Source organism: Cyprinodon variegatus, unplaced genomic scaffold, assembly GCF_000732505.1.
Source record: "Cyprinodon variegatus isolate N-32 unplaced genomic scaffold, C_variegatus-1.0 Scaffold701, whole genome shotgun sequence".
NCBI lineage: Eukaryota > Metazoa > Chordata > Actinopteri > Cyprinodontiformes > Cyprinodontidae > Cyprinodon > Cyprinodon variegatus.
In genome coordinates this window covers 39,754-51,022 of record NW_015151154.1, presented here as the reverse complement: position 1 = coordinate 51,022, position 11,269 = coordinate 39,754, and the positions used below count along the sequence as shown (strand labels likewise).

General features: G+C 38.3%; 1 protein-coding gene across 1 annotated transcript in view; it reads left to right on the top strand.

The window, feature by feature from the left end:
• Positions 1-11,269, top strand: part of chrna7 (cholinergic receptor, nicotinic alpha 7) — a 37,403-nt gene that overhangs the window by 8,693 nt on the left and 17,441 nt on the right. Inside the window, exons 4-5 of the mRNA XM_015394640.1 lie at positions 1,068-1,177; positions 6,067-6,146. Of these exons, the coding sequence (XP_015250126.1) occupies positions 1,068-1,177; positions 6,067-6,146 (190 nt within the window). The remainder of the gene's footprint in view (positions 1-1,067; positions 1,178-6,066; positions 6,147-11,269) is intronic.

Sequence of the window (11,269 nt, the reverse complement as noted above, 5' to 3'; positions counted from 1 at the left end):
ATAAAAGGGAGACAATGATAAAACATCTTATGTCTGCTCATCACCTGCAAAGGTAGATGTAAAAAGAACAGCACAACCAACGGATATAGTATAACAGATACAATAAAGTAACACCTTGATACCATCGCTGAAGTATAAGTGCAATAAATTAAATCATTTTGAATCAGAGAGGTCACCAAAAACAAAAACTTAATATGTATAAATTCCCATAATGTCTTTATTATAGAAAGACATTATGTAAAGTTGGCTTTAGTTTAAAGGCATTCGCAAGGCATTTCGTTTAATTGCTTCACCTGCTCAGTCATTTAGGAAAGGCATGTAGGCAGCTGTATCCGCTACTCTACCTTCTTTCAGCGTGCTTCATTCCCCCCTTTTCAACAACTGACCTTTATGATCTTTTATCATGACGACAGCCATTGTTTGAATATCAAGGTGTGAATTAATTAAAGCTGGACTGAAGATCTGATTTAAAAAAGAGCGTTCGTTAAAAGGTATTATTAAAAACATATCAATCATGAGTGGACCATGCTTGTATTCTAAGCCCCGGTTATAGGCGTAGTTTTCTCATAAGCTTATTGACGCATTTTCATATTAACAAAAAAGGCTACATTGAAGAGTGTGTTGCTCTGAAATCCAGTAGATTAAACTTCTCAATCAACTTGTTTGGATCGTTGCATTTATTTTACTTATTTGACATTAATTTGATATTTATGAGTGGAATAATTCAGCCGCTCAGTTTGCTCCAATCTTCGCTGCAAACATTCAGAGTGAACTAAAGTAATTATATTGATCCCTTGACTTTTCCTCCTTCTAGTGTTATTATGCACCATTATAATGCCAAACACCTAACTGCTCTCAGTATGGTATGTAATGACAAACATAATTTTACTCCGACATGCTGCTGAAGATTAAAATTTGCCTGCAGCTGCTGCCACAGACTTTTTTGTCAAGTTGAAGTGTCGCTGGAATATGAGAAGCTCTCTTAAATCCCCAGGCTTACCAAAGTGGAACTCCAGAATGTGTAGGAAATGTGTCTGAGGAATACATAATGATTTTATGTTTGGCAGTACTGGAATGACTATTACCTCCAGTGGAATCCATTGGATTATCCAGGTGTGACCAATGTGAGATTTCCAGACCATCTCATCTGGAAGCCCGACATTCTGCTGTACAACAGGTAGGCTTCAAACCATCAGGCTTTGTTCTGCTGTATAAATGCACGTAATAATGATGTCAGACTCATAATGAATACATTGCACCAACTTCATATATTTAACATCACAGACATTGTGTGGAGGTTTGATTTGCTCCTGTGTGTTTCAGCCTTTTTGGAAAGTCAGACTTTAATGTTTATTTTCTGTCATGCACAGAGGGGGAAAAAAAGCACATTTATAAAATTATATTCAACAGATTAGGATATTTAATCAGCTTAGGGTTTTTTTTGTCAGGTTACAGCAACAACTTTATAACAGGTGTTAAACATACTTTTCTCTGAGCACACATTTTCTGTGGTAATGATGTTTTTTATTGGTCTGATTAAACTTCTAATCCTGAATTTCATAGCTCAATTAGCAGCAAAATCTTAATAGAAACAGCTGCTTTAAAACATCTTTATGTATTAAATAAATAATTCTTCAATAATATTCCAAATCATAAAAAGGGTTAGTTGTGTCCACCTGTGTTAATAGAGGATTAGAAGCTTTGCTATTGTAGCAACTTGCTGATTGATGAATATCTTTATAGTTATAAAAATGAAATAACCTCAGGTCAGTTTTTGTTATGTTTTTTGTAAAAACTTTTATTGCCCTACTTTGACTTTTTATCAGGGTTTTAATACAGACTTTATTGTTTAAAGTTTTTTTTTTTTTATCCCTAAACTTCCTATTAAAACTTTATTTAAATTCAGTTAATTTCAGTTCAGTTCAATTCAGTTTAAAATGCTTAATTAAGTCAACATTTCTTATGAATTAAATTCATTTTTATTTCTATAGCGCCAATTCACAACATGTCATCTCAAGGCACTTTACAGTTCACCAGATCATACAGTCAAATTGATTCAAAGTTTTCTATTTAAGGAAAACCAGTTGATTGCATCAACTCATTGACTCGGTTGCTTGTAGCGACAGTGGAGAGGAAAAACTCCCTTTTAACAGGAAGAAACCTCCAGCAGAACCAGGCAAAAAAGAATTCAAAAGCTGCAGTAACTCATATGTTTTTGTTGCATATGTTGAAAGCTGTTGTCAGGAAGGATCATCTGCAGCGGTCTGTTTTGCAGACAATCTAAAGGAGACTTAGACTCAACACTCTTTGTTGTGGTTTAACACTCTTCTAAAGATGATGCTCATGGCTGTCCGTGATCTGCTTCATTTTATGAGGAATTCCTCTTTGTAAAATCAGCTCTGTAGTTTCTAGAGGAGTTTAAAGGACTCAGCTTCTTTATCACGTTGTTCAGCTTCTTTAAGTCATGATAAGATGTAGCTCTACGTTTTATTAATCTGGGAATGCTTCAGTTGAATTTGTTTGAACCATTCGAGTTGATCAGGGAAACGTACACCTAGTGTCTGCCTACTAAAGATTGCTTTTAGCCAATCATGGTGGCCAATGAAATAGCATCAAAAGCCATGTGAAACCATAGAAACTTACACGCTCTTGCTGTTCCTTTTTGAACGATTAAATCTCGAATAGTGACAAAATAGGTGTGATAGAAGCAGCTGCACAAATATCCTCCTGTGCTGCCATGTTTGTTTGGTTCAGCTGTTGGTTCTGCAGTGCTTGTTTTCTTTTCCAGGCATGAACCATAATACTGTAACCTCATTGGCTGACCTGTTTGGGGTCGATCTCAAACATTTTAAGCAGGATTCACATGTGTTTGCAAACGCATATAAACAATGAGCCATTTTTAACATCTTGTTCAATTAGTGTTTGATCTTCCACAGATTTTCTAGGGAGTTAATGTGAAGGATTGTTGCAAGTCTACAGTACATGGGCAAAATTTAGAAAAGCTGAACAAACAAGCGCTCGATGATCCCTTTTAAAAGTTTAATGACCCTCATTTGTGCAGCTCCTGATTGAGTCACTAGTTATAGGAAGATGCCTGCAGCGCCTCAGTTCACTGAATAATATTATTTATTCTGATATCCCTGCAAACAACTGTTTTGTGGAAGCTTAACAATCCTAATCAGCAGATCTTTTATCTGCATCAGCAGCGGGCAAACATGAGTTAAGCTCTTAAAGCAAGATTTATAAACAGCACCTGGAAACATAATAAGGACAACAGTGTTAAAGAACTGACTTGTTCATGTTTATGGATTTATGGTAAAATAATCATATGTAAGCACTGACCTACTTAAATATGTTGATGGATGATTTGAAAAGCAAACTGCAGGAAGACAAGTCAGCTCCTATTATTCAGATGCTAATTTGCTGTTTTAATATTGATAATCAATGTTAGGGGTCACTGCATGAATACATTACAATAATATTTGACCTCTGCATTTAAGCCCTCCCTTAGAGAGCAGTGGGCAGCTTTGGCCTAAGTGTTTTTCTCTGGGAGCTGAGTGGCTAGCTGTGGAGTTTAAACCTGGTACAGTACTTACTGTAGAGCCATTTTCAGAATGCAAGCACTGCTCTAAGCACTAGGCCACTCCACAACTCTGTTGAGGACCTTTTCTTTCAGTACGGGGTTTTGGTTTGTTTTGAAAGTAGTTCCTTTTTTACACATTTGAATAGAGAAAGCTTCCTGGAGAGGTGGCAAAACGTCTTTAAATCTTGGAAACCAAGCCCAGTGGATTTTTTTTGAACTTTTACGGAATTCCTTTTTCTGGTTTTTGGGGTTAGCACCTATATTTGTCTCAGCACAAGTAAAAACAAAAACCAAACAAAAAAAAACAATACTTTGGACCCTCTAACACCAACCAGGCAAAGAAAGCAGTTTAACTGAATAGGCTCCTAAATTAAATGTTTTCCCACTCCTATTTTACTTTTGTCTTCAAAATGAAGCAATAAGCCTTATCCATTTGCAGTACACCTTTGAATCAAATGTCCAAAGTTTGTGAAACACACAGAAAGGTCATCTTAGGCCATAATTCCAAGATAGAAAAAGTAAAACCTCTAATCAATCAACAGTTGTTTAATAATCCAAAATGTCAGACCAGCGTCTGAGACATGGTGACAGCTGCTGTAAAAATCTGTTTATATGCAGTCATAGCAGTTTGCATCTTGTTGAATCTTTGATCAACATAACATCACAACAGATATCTATGATCGTGTTCCTTCAACTTGAATGTATAGAATATAGAGATGATCTTTCCTGTTTTTTTATGTCAAGCCCAGATCCTGTTATAAACCACAGATTAACTAGAATCCTTCTGATGTAGAAATCAGCACCTTTTAGTTGATTTCTGCTTTAGTTTCAGCAGAGGTGTTTAATTATCCCCCCTGGGCTTTTTTTTGGTTAAATGGATCTAAAACAGAGATCAATTATCCTAAACTGCTCATCTTTCTTAGGCTGTTTCAGTTTATCACCTCAACACTACAGATGGTGCAGATAATACAGGTTGCAGGTAGTTGTTTTGAATTTGCTATCTTCATTTTCTATTTTGTCGAACTAGATATACCTTGATTTCATCATTTTTATCATTTTTATATAGAGATAGAATCGTAACAAATAATTGTCAGACAGTTGTGTGTTTACCAGGAAATCAACAATTTATTAAATGAGACAATTAAATATCTCTACATTACAATGAATGGACCTCATACCTAAGCAAAATAATATTTTTTTACATGTTTTATTTAACCTTTATCTAAGCTGCCAATCTTAGCAGATACAGTCAGGGTCTGATCTGATCAAGATTTCTGCTTCGATTGAAAATGTTTCTTTCAGAAAATAGTCCATAAGTAAAGCTACTGATCCAGATGTTTTATGTGCCCGGAAGGCCATGCTTTATGCTGAAGCCGATATCCAAGCAGCAAAACAACATCAATTTGATATAAATTGAAGTTTCTTGATTATCTTTGCATTATTTATCATGCTGGTATAGATTTAATAATGACTTACAGGGTTGACCGAAACATTGTTGAAACCTGTTTACATGGCATTCTATAAATTTTTTGAACCTGGTGTGATTATTAAATAATTCACACATAATTATATATTATAATTGGAACGGCATATTTCCATTTGTGATCAATCAACTATAAATATTGAGTAGTTTAAAATCTGCTAATTCTGGTTCTTTATAATAGCGCTCTACCAGGTTTCCGATTTTACACCTATAGATATTTCTATTGATTTTATTATGTTGTTTTTATGTGTTTTTATATGTCTTATTGTACTGCTGCCTCTTGGCCAGGTCTCCCTCAAAAAAGAGATTTTATCTCAAGGGACTTCCTGGTAAAATAAAGGTTAAATAAAATAAAATAAAATAAAAAAGATATTTCTGTCTTGTAAATTATCATCAGGGTATTTTCAACCATAAAAACCTGAAAATAAATGCACTTTTTAAGTACAGCACTTGCCTGTTATAGTAGCTTTTTTAAAGAAATAAGAACATTACAATTCAAGGTTAGCTTTTAATATATTCAGGGGCCATCTAGATCAGTGATCTGAAGCAGTAAATCATTCTGACAAATGAATGAAATTCTATTAGAGGAGATAGCAGAACAGGCTTTTATTATAGGTCCGTAATGGAAAGAGCCCCAGAGATCACCATTAATCAATGTTTAAAGGATTTGAACAAACCATGTTACAAGCACTCAACTAATAAAGGCAACAGTGCTGGACATTATTTGTCACTGTCTCTGGACGTTCCTAATTTTAAGCTTTTGAGATCAAGGTGTTTTCTTCTTTAACTTCAGATTACATTTTTCAGTCTCATTTGGTGTGTGGATTAATCAGAGGAGAATAAGGAGAACCCCGAGAAAGCTATAAACACTGCAGCACCTTGTACCTGCAGTCATCTATAGATATGAGCAGCTGTTCTTGTTTTAAATGGAAGAACTGAGTGTGTTTGAAGCTGCGGAAATTCTGACATGCTATGTTTTTCTTTTTTATCTTGTGTGCAGTGCAGATGAAAGGTTTGATGCAACATTTCACACCAACATTTTGGTCAACTCCTCTGGCGCTTGTTCTTATCTTCCTCCAGGTAGGAATTTTTTATCTTAGCTTGTACTCAGACTTTAAACAACTGATTATTATTCAAACAAAACTTTGCCCTGTTGTTTTTACTTTGTTTTATCACCCAATTCTAAACTATTTTGATGTTTGTTGTTTTTTTTCTTTTTATTTAACCATGACCAGATTTATAATTCTGCTTCTAATGCACTGTGCGAAGAAGGAGGTTGTTGTAGGGCTCCCTGGATAGATATGTTGCAAATAAACTGTCTTGGGATGATATTCACAACGTTAGAATGCATGATACAATCCATATGACATGGTTTTAACTACAAGTATTTTTGAGGCAAAGATATGTACAATGAAAATCTAAAGAGATGGAAGAAATGTGTCTCATTTAAAAAGTATTTGAGATCCAGTGTTTCTTCACTGAAACCAGCATTTGTTATACCATTTCAAAAAAGTTAAAGAAAACAGTCCACTGGACTTTGTTTTTGAAGATGTTTCAAAAATCAGGTTCAACATGCAAATTGAACCTGACAAGCGGGTCCGCCTTTACATAGACAGGTTTCGGGTATTACAAGCTAACAAAGAAACAAAACAACCCCCATTCTAAAGGGGCGACCTGCTCGTCAGGTTCAGTTTGCATGTTTTCTAAGCCAAAACAAGGCTTTGCTTTGGTCCACTCTATAAAGCCTTGAACTCAACGCTATTTCTGACATTTTGAATTGAAAAAGCTTCCTGGATGGGAAACATCTTCAAACTTGGAAACAAAGTCCAGTAAACTTTCTTTTTACTTTTTTGGAATAACTATGACCTGGATGACTGAGAATCTTCACCACCATATTGTTATACCTTGCTAATGAGAAAGGATACAGTCATTGCCAATATGCCTGCCTGTTCTTCTCAAAACTGTGTAGGAAGTTCTCAAAGTATTCTCAAAGACAATATACAGTTTCTGACAAACTGAAACATTTGTTGAAATAAGGATTCTGGCCTCTTAAGCTGCTGTCACACCTTGACGATTTAGCCAGCGTATGCCTGACATACGTTGACAAATTTCCTGACGTATGCCAGCGTATGCCATACATGGGGCATTAGGTTACAGGTACGTTATCTGATCGTTGACATACGTTAAGTGTAGGTTACCCATAAGTAGTGGTGTTTAGTTTATCCAAAACCTATGAGTAACTTATGCATAACTTCTGCGTATCAAGAATTCATCTCCAACATCTTTCAACGTATCTGATGTGGTCCAGAAGACCGCTGAACATGTTTCTAACTAACAGCTACTGTTTAATTTTTACAACCACAGCTATCAAGGGATTCTAGAGAGAAATGGCTATTCTCTTCAAACCTGAGACGATTGGAGCAGTTTGCTCATTGCCCCTTGTGCTTGTTTCCTTTCCTCTTGGCTTCCTTCTAGTTAGTTCCACTCACACCTGCTCCATATTAGCCCATCCTTTGTTTTGTTTCCCTTATATACACCACCTCTGCAGTCCCTCACTGCTGGTTCCTTGTTGTTTGTTGGCCTCTTCCCTGGCTCCCTATGTGAGTTTCCCCCTGACGAATGCCGGTTTTTGGGCCTCACAATTTTTTGTGTTTTTGGATGTTTTTCCTCATTTCTTCATTAATCCTACAAGAAATCATCTCTGCATTTGGGTCCTCAAGCAACCTCATCCCCCACGTTGACAATGTATATGTATACAAGAAGGAATATTTAAGGATCTCCTCAATCTGGCTGACATGCCTTCTGCAGTGGAAGAAGAGACTCTGAGCTCTAGGCTTGTTTTGCTCATCTCCCAGGCTGAAGTCACAACAATGGTCAAAAATTCCACAGTGGCAAGGCTACAGGGTTAGACGAGATCCACCCGGAGTACCTGACACACCTCTTTTGCATCGCCTGGAAGTCAGGTACTGTACAGTGTACCTGGATTGGCAGACTGGGCAGGTTGGTTNGGGGCGACCTGCTCGTCAGGTTCAGTTTGCATGTTTTCTAAGCCAAAACAAGGCTTTGCTTTGGTCCACTCTATAAAGCCTTGAACTCAACGCTAATTCTGACATTTTGAATTGAAAAAGCTTCCTGGATGGGAAACATCTTCAAACTTGGAAACAAAGTCCAGTGGATTGTTTTTTAGCTTTTTTGGAATGACTATGACCTGGATGACTGAGAATCTTCACCAGCATATTGTTATACCTTGCAAATGAGAAAGGATACAGTCATTGCCAATATGCCTGCCTGTTCTGGTCGGACCGGTTAACACTAACTGTTTAGGAACCACAGGGAAAGATTCTCAAAGACAAAATAGTTTCTGAAAAACTAAAACATTTGTTGAAATAACCTTTAGTCTGAAGGATCCTAGCCTCTTAAGCCGCTGATATACGAAAAATCTGGCAAAAACGCTGGCATACATTGGATAAGTTATGGGTATGTTTTGCATAAGTTATGAGCACGGTGAAACGCGTTGAAGTACGCTGGCCCATGTCGACATACAGCAATTACATCGAGAAGTTTCAGGACGTATGCTAGAATATGCCATACGTGGGGCATTAGGTTACATGTAAGTTATCTGCTCGTTGACATACATTAAGTGTAAGTTACCCATAAGCCGTGGTCTACCTTATCCAAAACCTATAAGTAACTTGTGTATAACTTCTGCATAACTTATCAAGAATTCATCTCCAACATATATCAACGTATCTGATGTGGTCTTGAAGACCGCTGAATGTGTTTCTAAATAACAGCTACCGTTTAATGGCGTATTTTGGTATAAAAGGGGGTTCACAGGAGGAAACCTCCTTCTGACTTCATCCCCATCATAGAGTGAGCATGAAGGTGAGTGTGATGGATCCTCCCTGCGTTCACGCCCACGACCAACAAACTTCCTAGCAGACATGATGCTGAATCTGCTGCGACTGCAAACCTTCTTTCTTTCTTTTTCCTTTTTCTTTTTATTTATTCTTTTTTTTTTTGGACGGACGGTAAACAGCAGCCAGGTTAATACCGCGATCAAAGACATGTTTTTATACTGACTCCAGGAGCAGTCATGCGCCTGAGGGGAGCAGCTTTAACTGATGCTTTGTAATGCCCATGAAATGATGCTTGTGCGTCAATTCATGGGCATTATGCTGCTGTGCATTATGCATAAGTTAGGATGTCGTTGGACATAAGTTCTGGACTCGTTATGAATACTCTATGTATACACCCAAAATTGAAAATATTCATAGGAAGGTCAGCGTATTCCAGCGTTTCAGGAGATTCTGAGACGTCGGGCATTTGCTGGCTCAATTGGCATGTTGTAAGTTTCTGAGGCATCAGTACAATCAGACCAACATTCAGCCTTGTCTGGCAGGTGCTTTGCTAGAGTGAATACTTTTAAAAGTAAGTAAATAAAAATCAGCACTCATAATTATCAGGAGAAGGGATGTGGTAGTAAATTGATTTTTACAACCAAAGTTATCAAGGGATTCTAGAGAGAAATGTGCTATTCTGGGGTAGTGGACCAAATTACCTGCTGAGAGGAGCAGACAATTACAGGAATTGTTTGATGCATTGATTGCCTCAGAAGGTTGTGTATCTAAATATTAAGTTCAGGGTACCATCATTTGTACCCAGGCTGATTTCATTAGATAGTCGTTGTCATAAAACTTTTATTTACTACTACTTTTGTCAGTTATCTCTCTGACCAGTGTTTTTTTTTTTTTTTCTTTAATGAAACAAGGAATACCAACTATTGTGTCCATGAATATATGTTATGTTCTGCCCTTTTGGGAGTCTGAGTTTTTAGTTTTCTGTTTTGTTGATCTTTGGTTTATTTTCTGTTATATTCAAGCATTTTTTAGTTACTTTCTGTTGCCCCCTTGTGCTTGTTTCCTTTCCCCTTGGCTTCCTTCTAGTAAGTTCCACTCACACCTGCTCCATATTAGCCCATCCTTTGTTCTGTTTCCCTTATATACACCACCTCTGCAGTCACTCAGTGCTGGTTCCTTGTTGTTTGTTGCTTCCTTTTCTCTGGCTCCCCATGTGAGTTTTTCCCTAATGTTTGCTGGTTTTTGGGTCTCAGGATTTTTGTGTTTTTGGATGTTTTTGCCTCATTTCTTCTTCATTAAACCTACAAGAACTCATCTCTGCCTCACTCATCTCTGCATTTGGGTCCTCAAGCAACCTCATCCCCCATGTTGACAATAAGGAATGTTTAATGATCTCCTCAATCTGGCTGACATGCCTTCTGCAGTGGAAGAAGAGACTGGGTGCTCTGGGCTTGTTTTGCTAATCTCCCAGGGTGAAGTCACAAAGATGGTCAAAAAACTACACAGTGGCAAGGCTACAGGGTTAGACGAGATCCACCCTGAGTACCTTAGAACTTTATGGCTGACACGCCTCTTCTGCATCGCCTGGAAGTCAGGTACAGTGTACCTGGATTGGCAGACTGGGCAGGTTGGTTCGTCTTCATAAGAAGGGGGACAGGAGGGTGTTTTCCAAATATAGGGGGATCACTCTTCTCAGGCTGCCCTGTAAGGCCTATACCAGAGTACTGGAGAGGAGAGTCCTTTCAGATTGCCAAACTTCGGCTCCAGAAGGAACCGGGTTTTTTTTAATCCTGGCTGTGGAACAGTGGACCAGCTCTACACCCTCTGCAGGGTGCTCGAGGGTTCATGGGAGTTTATCCAAAAAAGTCCATGTGTGCTTTCTGGACTTGGAAAAGGCATTTGAATCTGTCCTTCGTGGTGGCCTGTGGGAGGCACTTTAGGAGTGTGCATTAGGGGGCCCTTTACTGGGAGCCCCCTGATCTCTGTACAGGCAGAGCAGGAGTCTGGTCCACATTGTAGACATTATTAGGACCTGTTCCTGGTGCATGTTTGATCTCATCCCTGCTTGTTGCAGATGATGGGATTCAGCTGGCTCCCTCCAACCAAGTCCTACAGCATTCGCTGGTTTTTGGATTCCCCTGGACGCCTCCTTCGTGAGGTGTTCCAGACATGTTCCACATGGAGGAGGCCCAGGGGACTATCCAGGACATGGTGGAGGGACTATGTCTCTCGACTAGCCTGGGAGCACCTCAGGCTTCCTACAGCAAGAGTAGCTGACTGTGGAGAGGGAAAACTGGGAGTCTGCTGAGACTGCTGCCCCTGGATGAACCAGAAGACGATGAT